Here is a 16,281-nt window from a genome sequence, read left to right on the forward strand (position 1 = left end):
CTGTTTGGATAGCTTTTAAAATTTGTTTTGGGTTTTTTTTTTAATGGATGAAAACATGAGTGGGTTTTTTATGTAGCTAATACTGTTTGGTTGGGTTTTTTTAACTAAGGCAGAATGGAGCTCTGCATCATTTTGGGGAGCTCTAGAGTGCATCTGGTTCACACAATACACATATTTGTCTGCTTTTTCTAGCAGGCTCATCTAGATTCAAATTTCTCTGGGGAGGAAAGCCATTTATTGACCACTGTTTGGGAAGAAGAAGGCAGGAGGTGAAGCAGGGATATAGGTCATGTTTTCTATTTCATTTTTTTAATATATGAACAGTTGGATAAAGCAAGTTGGTGTATTGGAGACAGATGTCTGCACTAAGAATTATATATAATTTGACTAGGTGGAAAACTGTCAGCTCCAATGATGCCAGGCAGGGGTGCATTTCCTATGTCAGGAGTGGTATTTACCACCTGAATGTGCAGCTATGAAACTGCACAGGTTTATGGTTTCTCTGGGTATTTCAGCACTCTTAAAGCAAAAGATGAGTAAAAATATGTTCGGTCAGCCCCTAGGCAAGCACCTGCAGAAGAGACCAGTGCTGTCAAAACCAGATCTATCAGAGAGTTCTCTGATAAATGAAAAACCTGCCTCTTGTCTGCTAGTGTAAATCTCTTACTTAAGGCTACTCAGTGTTTGATAATGCACCTGGCAAATACTATGTTGTGCCTTCAGCAATTTATAGCCTCAGGTTTTTTTAATAAACATATTTGTTCTTATTTAACACATTTCACACTTGAGAACTGACCAATGGTGACAAACAATGTGTCTAAACATGCAATGCATTTAAAATCAATTTACTGCCCAATTTTAAAAGCCTGACAACCTCATTAGATCCAAGAATTTATTTTTTTTCTAGCTCAGTGTGTTTACAAATTCAAACGGAGCTTCCACCTGAAAAGTAACTGTCCTCTTTCAGAAATCTAGAGGCATGCTTAAGAGTTTTAATATTTTTATATATATTAAATATATATACTAAATTTTATGAATTCATATAAAATTTCACTGCTGTCCCTGACCTCCCACACAGAGCAGCGGTGTAGAACATGAGACTAAAGGTAACTTACACCTTGCATTTCAGCAAAGATAGATTCTGGATATGGCCAATAAGGGAAAAGACTTCCATCCTGTATTTCTTGCTACAAAGGAGTCACAGGTAGTTTTGTACCCATGTACATTATAACTGCCTGGGGCTTCCCAGGGGCATGACTGTTGTGCCTTTGTGGTTCTGGAGCTGAGCGAGAATGGGAACACTCAGCTTTTTAAAAGAGGAAATGCTGTAAGACACAGAACCAAGTGACTGCTGGTCTAACATATCCTGAATGGGGCTGATGCCCCATCATGTTGGGTGATATGAGAATACAGATGATGATCATTATTCTCCCATGATAGCATCCCCAACCCTTTACCCTCTGCTTGACGGCTCATGACCATTCACAGTACCTGTTTGTATAAGGGCAAGGACACACACGACAGGAACCTTGAGTGGCATCTCCAAAATAACCATCTTTACAGCGCTCACATTTCTCCCCTGCAGTATTATACTGACAGTTCTTAAAAAAAGAAACAAGCAAGACAGTTAGCAGTGCTTTACCATTCAATGTGGCTTCGTTATTATTTAAAAAAAAACAGAATAGCCACTCTACTCAGAGGATATGTTCTTTTCCTTCCACATAATTGAACATTTATTGCCAAGCTGCCTTCACAACCAGGATAGATTGATTCTAGTAATTTTCTAATTGCAGAAAGCACTGCTTGCTCACTATTGTGTAAGAGCAGCAGATAAATAAGCAGCATTAAACATATTTTTAAAGAAATTCAATCAGATGCGTAGTTTGTTAAGGAACATTCCATTAATGCACTCTCTATGTCTTGATATTTCAATTTACAATCATTATGTTTAGATGGGACTTTACTTTTTGCATCTTTGCAACAATTAGAAGACAGATAACATTTAGAAGCATGCAGTTAATTAAGCCCAAGTACATTCTTTAAAAAATCCCATTAAATTAATATTAAAAGTATTTATTTTAGTAGATTCAGACCAGAATTGAATTGCATGTACTTTCTCCAGTATCTATGTAATTTTATATTTAGCTGGAGTAACTGGAATAAATAATGGAAATTAAAGGGTAGTAAAACAATTGAAACTCGTACAACTGAGTCACTTTTTCCATGATAAAATTGTTGGGAATTATATCCTCCTCTAGAAACACTCTTATTCCTGGAGCTGTCTAACTGTCACATTTACACATTATGGGGAGAGGATGAGCAAGTCACTTGCATTACCTAAAATGATGATATTTTAAAATAGAATTTGTCCAAATATATTTTTGAGAAGCCATAAAGCCAAGACTCGAGAGGCATGAAAGCTCCCAAGTTCTAAACCTGCTGTCTTCAATGGGCAACAGGGCTGATCCTGTGTCCCTCACAGTGTGTACTGGTACAGTGAAGGATGGAAAAAGAGAACGGGAAAATGCCTGGAAGCAGTCACTGAGCAAACTGTGTTTCTGTTTCAGGGACCCCAGCAATTTAGGGCTATGGTTAAAGGCCCTGTGACCATGACTTGCAGCAGAGGGACATTTTTCTCTACAGATGTGAAACACTTCTGTCTCTCCCATCTCCTCTTACACACCATTCTCCACATTTCTTCACACTCAGATTCTCTCAATGATGTAACAGCCCTTCCTTCAGTCTCTGCATGCAGGAACCCCTAATTTGTTGTTTGGGGTTTTTTTGTTAAAGAAGTAAATTTGTCCCTCACTTGAGAAAGGTTCTGGGAAAGAACAAGAAAATCTCCAGTTCACATCTGGGCCATTTAACTAGGGGAAGCTAACACTTTTAACTAGGGGAAGCAACCACTATTTCTGTGAAAGGAACTACTTTAAAACGCAGCCTGTATGAAAGCTGGTGTGTATATTTCTGCAAAAAACTCATGGAAAATTCTGACTGATTCTGAGTAACTGTGATAATCCAGAATAATAAATTCAATTGCACAAACAGTAAAAGAGAGAGAGGTATTTAAAAATATTGGTGTTGGTTTCTTGAAGCAACCTCCCTGCCACCCCCCTTGCTTATCTCTTGGCTCTTGTTTTGGTCACTCTGTCATTAGAAACCGAAGCAATTCCACAATTCCCAAAGAAAGTTTAAAATATGTCACATATGAGCCACTCTGAATGTGCAACGCTGTTCTTCTAGCTACATAGTGTAGGAGGACTGGAGAACATAAACCAGTGCTCTCAAGGCACAGTGGGATGAAGCCAGAGCAGCAACAGCCTTATGGGTGCCTCCTTCAAATTTCACAGGGCCAGAGACACTCACAGCATCTCCAAAACAGCAAGTACTGAAAACACTGAAAGAAAAACTCTCAGCTGACCTCTCCTATCCATATGGTAGGAGGAGCCAGCCCAGAATGTGTAGTGGTCTCAGCAGAAATACCCAGGTGCATAGGGTTACATGACATGCAACAACATGTCATGGGATGAGCAAGTCTCAGCGCCACGCCGCTGCTCAGGAACGTGCCTTTAAGGAGGAAGGGCAGGGACCATGAGGACACAAAGACTGATTAATGGCAGAGTGATGGCTTTCCCTACACACAAGAAACAGTTCTGTCTTCTCCATCTCTTCTGCTTCCAGCAGCGCAGCGCTGCACCCCTCACCTTCCACCAGCAACCAGTGGGATAGTTATTGTGTGAGCTGGGGACAATGGCACTGCTGCCACAGAGGAAACAGCCAGCCTGGGCTCAGCCTCACAAAGACTTCCTTGAAAATTAGACGTGCTGACATGTGAAGATACTGGGGTTCAGTGCTTCAGGTGAGGAGCCTGAAGAAGGCCAAGAAAGCTCTGCATGTTGGATATCAAACTTAGGAATCCTGTCGACAGAGACAAACTGCTCCGTATTAGGTGGAGGTTCATGATGGAAATTCAGGCCCTCTGGGCTTCCATTTTTCACCACATTATCCTGGGTGACTTTGCTCATTTGTCTCAGGGCCAAGCATTGATTTAGCTTTATCTATCTGAAAGTTAATCCAGCTTTGAAAAGGAGGGGACGAAGAGAAACCTGAATCACCTACTTCATGAGGTAAAAGTGAAATTTGCCCTTTTTTTCTTCCCTTTATAATTTTCATCTGAAGTAAAACTTCCTCATCTTTATTGCTTTGCTACAGCACTTTCCTGTCACAGCCTGCCCTGCCTTTCCAAAGCAGCAGCCTGGAAGTCATCCCCTAGAATGTGCTGAATTGGTTTATAGTTTCCATTAAAGCAAGAGGGTTGGTTGAGATGAAGTCGGGGGGAATGACATAACGTGCTGGAATGCACCGCGGGCAGAACGGATGCAGCATGAACAAGGAAGAAATACCAGAGAAGACAGACCGTGAAAGATGTTGGCAAGGTTCTTGTTTACACAGTAGGTGAAAAATTAGTGAAAAGTTTTTTAAGTGGGAATTTTTCAGAACAAACTGTTCAGAGAAGCATCACAGATATAAGCTGGAGAGGCACAGTCGGCCAAATGTCACACTTCCATTGCTGTGAGGGCTGATTCGCTCCCATCAGGCTGCTTTGGGTTTAATACAGGGTGCCAGGGAGCAAACTCTGCCCCACTGTATCTTCTGTAACAGCTGAAATATTCTAATTAATCTAACTTTTATCCCTTCTATCTCATTTTATTTATTTCAATATTTTTTAATCCATCTAGCTGTAGGTTCTGATTAGTGGAGGTTTACTGATGCTGCTGAAACAAGAGATCCTGCAAAGGCTATGCCCTGTGTGAATGTACTACTGGGCAGTACTGGCAAACCCTGGTATATATGTATAAAACTAAAAGCAGTGTGTATGCCAGGGTAAAACCCGTATTTATTATAAATAACCACAAACACTTGCATATGTCCAAATCTGGTGAGTTTTTTATACCATGAGCTAACAAAAAATATAGGGGGAGGAAAAATAAAATAACCAAAGACACAAATTAATCTAATCACCCACAGTTACATTAACTGTACATTTATGTGTATGCATCTTACACTCATTGACAACACAAGATACAGAGAACAAGGCATGCAAGGACTATTTTTTGTTGCTTGAAAATTAACTCTACTGTATATCCAAATTGCAGTATGATAAACTTTTTTTTTCTCCTTTTTTTCCAACTGATTTCTTGAATGTTACTAGATACTTACAATACATTTTCCAGTACCATCTTGACACCTATTTGAATTCCCATTGCAGTTGCAGGGGACACAGCGTTCGGTAAATAATCCTTCATTCTCACGATAAAACCCAAGGCCACATTCCTAGACAGAAAGCAGAGACACACCAAAAATATTACTGAGTGTTGGTGGAAATAAAACGTACAGGTTATGGGAAGCACAGTTTCAAATTGTTTGCATTTCCAAGGAGTAGTGGAGGTGTACATTTCCTCGAATGCTCTTCTAAGCCCATATTGTTATTTAAATTATAAGTATTTTAAGGCAGTGAATAGCGATGAATGGAGCTGAAGAAGTTTCATCTGAACCCTGTGCTCCACACCCTGTGGTAGTGGAGGATTCCAGTATTTTGACACTAACCTCTGAGCAAAACACATTTCCTGTGGCTATGTACAAAGGTGTGGAATCTGACTTTTATACCACGGAAGAAGATTTTAATAACGATTCAGACTAGTGTTCTCAAAGAATAACATCTTAGCTGGTGGTTATATGAAGTCTTTATATTAACTACAGTGTATTCCTTTGGAATCCTTCCAACAAGATATCTTTTACAGTAATTCAGCATGACTTCCAGAATAAGTCTACCTAGAACTCGACCAAGCCATGCTTAGACAGAGCTAGGGGATTTAACAAAACACACAGCGGTCTAATTTTTAAGTACAGGCTTGCCCCAGAGACCCAGGAAGCATGAGAAGAATGTTCAGCTCTCTGAGGGCAGAGGAGCCAGAGCACAGCCTGTTAGGTCAACGCTGGGTTTAAAGAGGGTGGGCTGAACCAGAGGAGCATTATGAATGGAGCGAGAGACAAGACGTTTATTAGCCTACACCAGGCATTTAGTAACTAACATGTTTAAACCAGGTTTTTGCTTGGTATGGGCAAGGAAAGATCAAGGTTTAGGCAAAGTACAAGGAATTCCTCTTGGGCACGCACAAGGAATTCTTCTTGGGCATGCAGCCTTCCCTCTACAGACCAATTCAATAATTCATGCCTGTCTTCTCTGGCCAGCATCCTCCTGGCACACCAACTACACCAAAAATGACCGGACATAAGTCTCCCACCTCTATTCCCGAGCTTATTTTCCCTAGTAACTAAGCTGGTGTGGTGCAAGGAAGATCAGAGGCTGTATGGCAGTGGAGAGAAAGCTCTGCTCCTCATGAAGCCAACACCTCTCAGGTTCCTGCCTCTGGCAATGTACTTCTGCACAGTGCCACACCTAGTCTCTAGCCTCACGGTTAGGGGATGGTCCCAATGACATTCAGAAAACAAGTGGCAGTTGAACTTCAAAGCCATAAATCTTTTCTTGTAACAATTACACCACCAAGACTGATGGGACTAATCTGAAGAGCAAAGGGTTTGGGGGATGGTGTTTCAAGTCATGTTCCAGTGGCTTGAGGAGTATGTATGTATATATGCAAGGGCAGGATTAACCAGTGAATTTATCAACTGTGTAGCTACCAAAGGAACCACCTCTCCCAAAGCAGATTCCAAAAGGAATATTGAGTTACTGCTGCTTAAACAGCAGCTGCTAGTGGCATCTTTGCCTTCTTTACATGTGGGATAAATGAAGACAAAACACAATGAAACAAAGTATACAGAATACTCATATCATCACCAGCTTTTAACACCAACTTCAGTGTGAACAAGAACTGCATTTAGAATAGGCACTTGAAATTTTTCAGATACATTTTTAAAAGGGTGAATAGGTTCCCTGAACAACAGGGAGGCAATAGACACAGCTTCTGAAGGAGCCAGGGCCTGAAATACATTAGACAGCATGACTAAGTAAAATATAGGCTCTAATGCATGTAAATGTTATTTACTGACAGTTTCTTTTTGGAGAGCAAGCTGAATCACTCAACTTAAAAATACATCCAAATGCATTTGGAAAAAGAAATTAATCTATGCAGCTTTTTGTGTTTCTATTTGTGCTGTCTTTAAAACGACACATTTTGGAGTGCGTGGGCACTTTGTTTTTGAAGCAGCATTTGTGATACTGAGGAACTGATTCCACGTGAAAATAAAGCTCTAGGCACTTTCTAGCGCTCAGGAGCTCAGGCTGATTGTTTTCAAGTAAACCACAATTTAAAAGAAACTTCTGGTACATGCTTTTGTAAGCCAAGTCCTTTGAGACATAAGAAGATTAGCCTTTAGATTACTTTTACATTAAGTAATATGTAAGTTGTTATCAAATTAGTTCATTTAAAGCCATAGAGAAAAAAGGAAGGAAGGGAAAACAAACAAATTACCTGTCTTGGGAAAATATTCCCTTGAACTTGTTGCTGCTGAGTGCCCTTCCGAAAGTGAGGATACGACAGCCTCTGTTGTATATCTTCTGCTACACAATGTCCCAGGACCACCAATGTGACAACCAGCCATCCTACACTCCTCGGCCTCTGCGCTCGGCCCATTGTTTTACTTTAGCTCCACTGTGCACATACGTTGCTATCCTTTCAGAGCTCACCCGTTCTCTTATACTCTCCCTTCTTCTCCAGGTTCTGACTCAGATTAATGAGCCTCTGTGCTGTGATGGGCCCCACCTTTAAGCTGTATACGTGAGTCAAGGTGTACAGCACACATTGCCGCTCCTGAGGTTAACAAGTAACCCCGCGGTTCCTGTAGCTCAATATATACCTCAGTTGGGGTGTGGCATGCATCACCTCCTCCCCACCTAAGGCAGCCAGACAGAGCTACGTGATTAAAACAGTAAATCACCGCCTGAGTAACGCTGCATAAACATACAGGGCTTAGGAACTACCCAGGTGAGTGTCTCAATCACTTCCTTAGGCTATGTGTTTCCACTAGGCTATATAAAAAACTCCCAAGAGCTTAGTTTATGAAGGCAGTATTTCGAAAGCAAAGGGGTGGCAGGAGGAATTTCAGTCAATGCTCATCGATTTGTGTGTAGCACAGAACATCAAATGTGTGAAAAAAACAGGTTTCTAGAAATATATCCAAACCGGTATTTGACAGGTGACGAATAGCTGCCCTGAGCAGTGGGTGCACAATTGTGACCTAAGCCAGCCATAAACATCGGGTTTTTTCAGTCTCTCTGAGCTGCTCCAGTCTAGATATTGTTATTTTATTCTCATTTCAGAAATGTATGCAGGTTTAGTGCAGTCATTCCTGCTCTATGTTAACCCTGGGTTGTTTTCTGAGAGAGTAATTCCTCTTATTTTGTGTACTTTGTACACCGCTTATCTCTCCAGTGCTTTATTCCGCTGCCTTGGGTGCTTGCACATGGGAATGTGACAACCCAAAAAGAATTACAGCTACAGGAACAGCATCAGGGACAGGGTATACAACTGCAGCTAGGACTTCACCATTCTTCAGGTAACAACCAGTATTACTTTGCAATGTTTACATTATATTTCATATAAGACACCTCTAAATATATTCTTTGCAAAGATATTAACTTTAGCTTTCAAATATTTTGCTACAAAATAGGAAGAGCATTAGTCACTCTAGGAAAATAGGGAAGCATCCAGAATTATCTAGGTTCAGGTTACTTCCCTTGGACCTTGTGGTGCTTTTCCCTGATAAAATGAGGGAACCTGTCCAGTGTAGGGTCTCACAGACTGCGATCAAGTCACCTTTGACCTTCCCTCTGCTGAAGTAAGTATTGACCAAGGCCATTCAGCCTCTTGTGTGGCATCACTGAGCAGTGCTTCATTATAGTGGCTTACAGGTGTAAAATGACACTCAGGGTTCCCCAAAAGCGATCACGAGATGAATAACCCTACGGTGCTTCTTAGGCAGCAACAGTATTCCAGCCATTGAAAGTGCACATGCTTACAAGAAGCACGTTTAATTACTCTAATAACTAGCCTGTTCCTCTAACTAAACCAGTATGCATAGCTGCAGGCAAGGCAGAAGATAATGGTACAGCATGGAGGCAAACACTTCCTACCTGACATGAGTCACCAGCGTACCCTGGAGGGCAGGAGCATGTCTCTACACTGTAGGCAATGCTGCCGCTTCCTGTGCTGGTGGCTTCTTCCAGCCCAACCTCACCAAGGGTTAATCGCTGACTCTCGGTGAAGTAAAGGCCTCTGATGTGTAAGCCATCCAGTCTAGACAGGATTTTCATCAGGTCTTCTCTGGATACCAGGTTATTGCTGCCGGCATGCCTGAAGTTTCCCTGCACATTAAGGATACAAAATGAGCACAGTACTGCAGCTTCTTAGAGGAAAGAAAACAAACCCAAACATCTGCAAAGAAAGCAGGATGACAGGAAGAAAACCCCCATGGAACAGAGCCCTGCACTGCCAAGTGGTGTGGGGTGAAACAGAGGTTAGGGAAAGAAACATAATGAATGTAAGCACAGGATAGGTGGGAAAAGGCATAATGAGCATAAAAAAGGATGTACTCCTTACTTTGCAAGGTATGTATGGGTTAGAGGTATGAATGAGTGAAGCAGCATATAAGTTCGTCTTCATTCACTCAAATTTCTTTGAGGCATCACCCACCAAAATATAAAAAGGGTGGAGGAAAATGCTTTTATTTTTAAAAGCAAACAAAGTCCCAGAAATCCAACCTTTCGAGGGCTGCCTTCACATGCTTTTGTGCTGGTAATATATCCATTCTAAACTAGGTAGCTAAGCACCAAGGAAAACAGGTAACAGTTCATTCCATCCCTATTAAGTACAGTCTGGGGCTGCAATGAATCATCTTCCATTGATGACTGATTCAGCATTACTCCACTGGCCCTGGAGTCAGGGCTAAGGGCTAAATTCAACAAGATGCCTAACTTAGAGGTACTAAAATTAGGTGGCATGAACCAAAATCTAGATTCAATGTGCCAGTAAAGACAGGGAAAAAAGCGGTGTTTATTTTTAAGGTCTATAGTATTTAATTTCATACTCACTCACATTATCAAGTATTGAGTATTTCTGCACTTACCACCTACAGATTTTTCATGTGCCACTGGGAGGAGAAGGGAAGGCCATTCCATTTTCATTTCTTACCTCAACTAGCTGCACACGGCCATAATGTTGACGGTCAGGCAGTGGGTTGTTTGGATCCATATAAACAACTTTCATTTGCCGCCCCTACGTGAGAATGAGGATAGAACATTGCCATTTCACTACTTTTTGCAGTAAAGTGGTCAGATGCAGTAAAATTTGGTCAAGCACATTCATCCTATTCTTTGGGGGAGAAAAACCTAAGTAATGCTAAGAAAACCAGGTCAATTTGTCAGCAAAGTGGTATAGCAAGCACTGTGTTTTAGTGTCAGCAGGGTTTTCACTGCTTTTGTCTACTAACAACCTTGCTTTAAAATGAAACACCAACAGATCTGAATTAATGCTGACCAGTTTTCAAAGGAACTAGTTATAACTTTTGAATAAGAAAGTTTTTTGGATTCTCAAACACTGTCCTTTGCAACCTGGTGTACAAACTTCGGATACTGCCATAGCACTTTATGAGGCATGTTATCCAATAACAATCCTGGAATACTGAATTAGTATTTCCTATTGTCTGAAGAAACAACCTTGGGAATTTCAACAGAGTAAAGTATTTTTCTTTTGGCCCTAAAGCAGTGAAATTTTAAAAAAGGAAAAAAAAAGTTAATCTAAAATGCATTTTTACATCAGTCCCTTGCAGACTATGCTTAATTATATGCAGAAGAAAATTCTCTCAGTAAATGAGATTGATCCAGGACATATTTTGAAGAGTTAAGGACACACTTGTTGACAAGTGTGGAAGGCATTAATCAATTTTTTTCCCCCACAGGTGCATTTTTACAGAAAAAATCCTGGTTTATCTTTTTTATTTGCTCTCAAGTCAGTTATGTTTAATAAGATGTTACTCTGGCGATAGAGATAGGCATGTTGAGGGCTCTGAGCAAAACACAGCAAAATCACTTTTATAGAAATGTAGCAAGTTGCTATAAAAGGTAAGCACACTACAGGAGCATGTTTTGCCACAGTTGTGAGGTTACAGAAAAAAAATCACGGTACTGGTATTGCTTGAAAGGAAAAATAACACTTCAAAACTTACTGTTAGTTGTATATCAGGTCTCTTGTCCAGAAGCATCATGCCCTCACTAGGTAGGCCAAATGATTTCACTTGGTAACTTAGGAAGCCACCATATGAAGAAAGCTGTAACAAAATGCGCAAGACCAGAGTTATGTCACTGCACTAACCGCTTGATATTACTACAACTTTGTATTCAAGCCTCCCCCACCTTCCAGCACTGCAAGTAATATATTTACTCCTTGCTCTTTAGCTAAAATATGAAAATATGTGTTGCTTGGAAGAAATTGCTCTCTAATTTGTTTACTTTGTGTACCTGACATCATCGTTTGAGATGTACCTGTTACCGTTCTCTGCACTGGGGCTTTTTGTTTGTTTTTCATACCTGGGATCTGGCCGTCTGTGGTCAAGGAGAAATCACCTGCTCAAATGAACACTGTTCTTCCCCAGACTCTACATAACAGATCTGGCTGACCAAGGGCAGATATAAGACAATGAAAGTAGCAGTGCCCATGGATAAAAAGAAGTCAGACTAAGCATGTTTAAAGGTGTCTTGCACGGCCCAGCATTTTCCAACCTTACTACAAACCTGAATCTAACCAGAAAATCTTTGTTCCGTCTACTGATATCATCAGCTGCTATCAGATCTGCTGTTAACAGGCTGTTGCTGCACGTTGAGATGAAACAACCAGTCCTTTAGCTCAAGTATAGGTGACCACAGGCAGCCTCAAACCCAACAAAATACACAGGCCACTGCCCATAACCAAGATGTGTGCAAGTATGTTTTAATCATCTGGCTTCCCTGGGTGGTGTGTGAGTGACTCAGTTTGAAACACACTGAGAGGAAAAGAAGCTCCAAGCACAGCCTAGACAGCACTCCAAGAAGGGACTAGAAGGAAAGTTTGTGGGTATTGGGTGAAATTAGGTGTTTTGACACAGATATGCTATGCTGGTTTACACCTCTTGCTGTTTGCTTTCATGGCTTATGCTTATGCCATGTTTTTTTCATGGGGGGAAGAACAGCTTTGTTAGGTTTTGGTGTTCTGCAGGAAAGCACCAGCCTTCCCTCTACCCCTTCCCATATACTTTGATGAATTACAAACAAAGCACAGACATCTCAGGACTAAATTTGTTCCTCGGCTCACAGGGCTGTAATTAATGTTATCTTTAGCCAACTGCGTTTTCGAAAGCATCATTTGGAACACTGGCTATATTTTGCCAACACAATCAAAGCAACCCTGTTTAGGTTTGTTGGGGGGGGGGGTGGGGGGTGGGTTTTTTTTCAAAAAATACAAGAAAATTCATATTAGAGCTAATTAATTTCCTGGTTAACACACATTTTAGGACTGCACCATATGACACGCTGTTATGTTACTGGTTTTTAATGATTTTTCTTAAAATGGAAAAATATTGCTCTTATAGACTACACTCTGTATTCTATATGTACAAGTTTATTTTCTAACATTAAGAATATTAAATAGAACGTTAAAATACATAGAAGCAGAAAATGTGGATGATGTGATCTGAATTTCTGAATGGCTGTTAGTTTCTTCTCTGCTAAGGATTTTGTATTTGATTCCCTTTTAACTTCATAAACAAAAGACAGAAGAAAGGAAATATACTCTGCTAAATATTGATGCTCCTTCACATTTTCCAGGAGAGGTGCTATCACTGGAAGTAGACCAAAAGCTGACATTTTCAGAATGCAATAATATGAATGACTGGTAAATGTATGAGCATGTAAAACTAGTAACAAGAGTACATTTTTCGGGGGGTCACAACTACAGTACAATCAGTGCTAAAGTATACACTTAGACACAGTGTACAATGAAAGCAGGGCCAAAAGTAGAACTATTTTATTTACTGTGTTGTCACTGTAAATAGAAACAAGTCACAGCATGCCTACTTAGACACTGTGACATACAACATAAAACTCAGCACTGTTTGTAATGGCTGTGCCTAAAATGGGCTATTGCTTGCTTGATATTTTGTTATGGGAAAAGCAAAAGTCCTTTTGGTTTGACACTGTAGTAGATAAGCATGCTCTGTCAAGAAATTTGTTTGAAAAATAATCCTAGAATCATACAAATCACAGACTGGTTTGTGTTGGATCACCTTGTTCCAACCGCCCTGCCATGGGAAGGGACACCCTCCACTAGCCCAGGGTCCCCAAAGCCCCATCCAACCTGTCCTTGAACACTGCCAGGTTGGGGGCAGCCCTCTGGGCAGCCTGTGCCAGGGCCTCACCACCCTCACAGTAAAGAATTTCTTCCTAATTTGTGGACATTGAAACAAGAACTTCTCACATTAACAGAAAGCACCCTGACTAAACGTGCTATTCAACCAAGAGATACCCACCTCTGAGCATAGGAGAGCAGAGTGAAAAATACTGCTCTAGTCCTTGCAATTATGGCTAGGAGGAACTTCAAAAATTGTACTCTCTTTAATGCTGTTGTGTCTATCCCATTTGTTTTCACTTGTGTGACAGTAAGATTGGAATTGAAAAGCTGGTGTGCCTTGCAACTGGCTGGCAGCCATCACCACTGTCAGAATTGCCAACAGGAAGAGCCTGCTGCTCTGGGCCCTCAAGCCACCCTAGCAAAGTCCATTTGCTAGTGTGATCCTTAGGATGAAATGCTGATAGCTATTGAGCATGAGCAAGAGACAGCTCCCACTTGAGCAGAAAGAGCAGCAAGTGGTTCAAAGAACACAAAGATAAGAAAACCAGGTTCTGTTCTTCCCAAACATCATACGGAAAGCAAATGGTGGGGGTTTTCCATGCACTGAGCATGTCATCACCTTCTACTCTTTTGGAAACCTACCCAGGTGACACTCTCAGGAGCCTAAAGGATACCTGAGCACATTAACAAGCTCAACATTTTCTGGGTTTCAGAAAAGCGGCTGAAGGGACCAGATACCTGAACCATAGCTCCTGACCATGCTGTTCACATAAAGACCTCCCTGGCACCAAGCAAGATGATTAATTCTGTGGTTTTGGTTATAATGTTAACACTGTACTCAGAAGCAAAATGCTGTGATTCCTGGCATGACAGTTAAGAGAGGTAAAAATCTTGTGAGGGAAGAGAGAAATATATCTAAGAAAAATTCCATGAGACTCTTTATCAATGATGCTGGCAAAAAATGAATACATATTATTAAAACAGATGAGTAAGGTGTCATTTACCTTCTCTCCCAGGTAAGACGGTGGTGCTTTCCAGTACAAACTCTGCACTGAAGCAGGCAATTCTTGAACATCAGCCACTACACTATTACTGACTGGGTTGAAAGTGACTGGAATGTCAATATTTTCATCCACTGCCTCCAAGCGCCAGTTCCTCATGTCCACAAACTAATGAAAATACATAAAGGAAATAAAAGCTTGTCTCATCATTTATTAAACTTCACCAGCACCAAGTATTGAGGAGGAACTGTTTAGCCTCTAAAATTCCCTTAGGATTAAATTCAATCCCTTCAGAGCCAGTTTAAAATCTTTACACGATGGCTGTTGCAAGGATCTCAAAAGAGAGTGTTAGAAGTGGGACAGATGTGCCAAAGCTACCTGGGATGCAGGCATTTGGTTTGTCACCTGCAAACTAAACTCCGCCTTCTGGGGGTGACTAGGAATTGTGTACACAAGGATATAATTTGGAGGTGTTTTTTAAAGTCCATTCCAAAATTAAACCAAGGACACTAATGTAAAAGAGTGCAGACTGTTGTGGTAGGCTAACTGGGAGGGAGGGGACATGGCAGGATATTTTGGGCAGGCGGGCAATGTAGCCTAATATTCTGGCTCTTAACTGCACATGGCTAAAAGACCATACATCCTTTTATTTATCATTATGCTGGGGGAAAGAAAGCATAATGCATATATACCAGAACACTGCAGTGGGTTGCCCTTGGCTGGCCAGAGCAGTGGAGCAAAAAGACAGACATCTTTCCAAAAACAGTCTTTGGTGAGGACAAGTAATCACTAGAGGAAATTTTTCTAAAACAAATGGAAGTTTCCCACTGACTTCACTGGGGCCTGCTTTTTCATCCTTTTCTTGTAAGCAGTAAAGTACCACAATCTGGATTGCATCGAGTCTATGTCTAAGCCTAAACTCAACTCCTCATCCATCATTCCAAGACTCTACTTCTCTCTTTTCCGTCTCTGGCACTGTTTCAGGCAGTTGTTGGGGTTTTGGGTTGATTTTTTTTCAGTCTTCAGCCATCTTATCATTCATTTATGCTACTAAAAATCTATCTTATTTTCTCACACTTGATGTCATGTCTTTTTATAGGGAAGGAAGAAAGACAATTTTTACAACCTCTGTAGACTATCACATATTGTTTAGGTTTCAAAGTGCATCTATGATATATACATGTAAAATGACATGTGATTATCAAAGCATCATGAAAGAGATAACAAACTAATGTCTGAAAATAAAGTAATAGGCAGCTGGCTCAACTTCAGTCCAACTAGTGATTTGTAAATAAAGAGTTGAAAAGGGACATTTCTGCTGAAATCTAACCACCTAAATCTTAACAAGGCTGCAATAAATCTGCACTATTGTTTGCAGAATAGTTCTCATCCTTAGAAACCAACAAAATATATTTTCAATTTTGGAAGGAATCTAGCATTTCCTTAACAGAATAACTGTAGGTTCATGAGAGCAAAGAAAAGAAGTCTTGGATGCACCTTGGTTCTACGATGATTTGTGCTGCGACAGTTGCTGGTTGCCCCAAAACAAAAGCAAGAGGTGCATCCCCTGGGATTAGAAGGGTCCAGATAAAAGGATCCTGGTCGGCAAGTATCACATTTTGTACCTTCCACGTTCTCCTGTTAAGGTATAGATGAAAGAAATCTCAGGGCTTTCCTTTTGGTTTTGGTGAGGTCCCTGAAACCTCCTGCAGATTAAACAATTCTTCTGAAAGATTTATTTAAATGCATGGAAACATGAATGAAAATTTGTGATTGGATACACCATATTCAAAATGCACGTAAAACTGACTTCTTGGAGATTATCTTAGTTATGAGCTGTCTTTTCAGTTTATAAAGTGAACCACTGAGTAATAAAT

The 16,281-nt window shown here is 40.7% G+C and overlaps 1 protein-coding gene across 1 annotated transcript in view; it reads right to left on the reverse strand.

Annotated features, from left to right (window-relative positions):
* LAMA3 (laminin subunit alpha 3) overlaps positions 1–16,281 on the reverse strand; it is a gene marked incomplete at its 5' end in the record, with an annotated part of 119,417 nt that overhangs the window by 32,372 nt on the left and 70,764 nt on the right. Inside the window, 7 exons of the mRNA XM_084260250.1 lie at positions 1,492–1,601; positions 5,224–5,337; positions 9,158–9,388; positions 10,215–10,298; positions 11,248–11,349; positions 14,408–14,572; positions 15,902–16,042. Of these exons, the coding sequence (XP_084116376.1) occupies positions 1,492–1,601; positions 5,224–5,337; positions 9,158–9,388; positions 10,215–10,298; positions 11,248–11,349; positions 14,408–14,572; positions 15,902–16,042 (947 nt within the window). The remainder of the gene's footprint in view (positions 1–1,491; positions 1,602–5,223; positions 5,338–9,157; positions 9,389–10,214; positions 10,299–11,247; positions 11,350–14,407; positions 14,573–15,901; positions 16,043–16,281) is intronic.

The sequence above is a fragment of the Gallinula chloropus genome (assembly GCF_964237585.1).
Source record: "Gallinula chloropus genome assembly, chromosome: 2".
NCBI lineage: Eukaryota > Metazoa > Chordata > Aves > Gruiformes > Rallidae > Gallinula > Gallinula chloropus.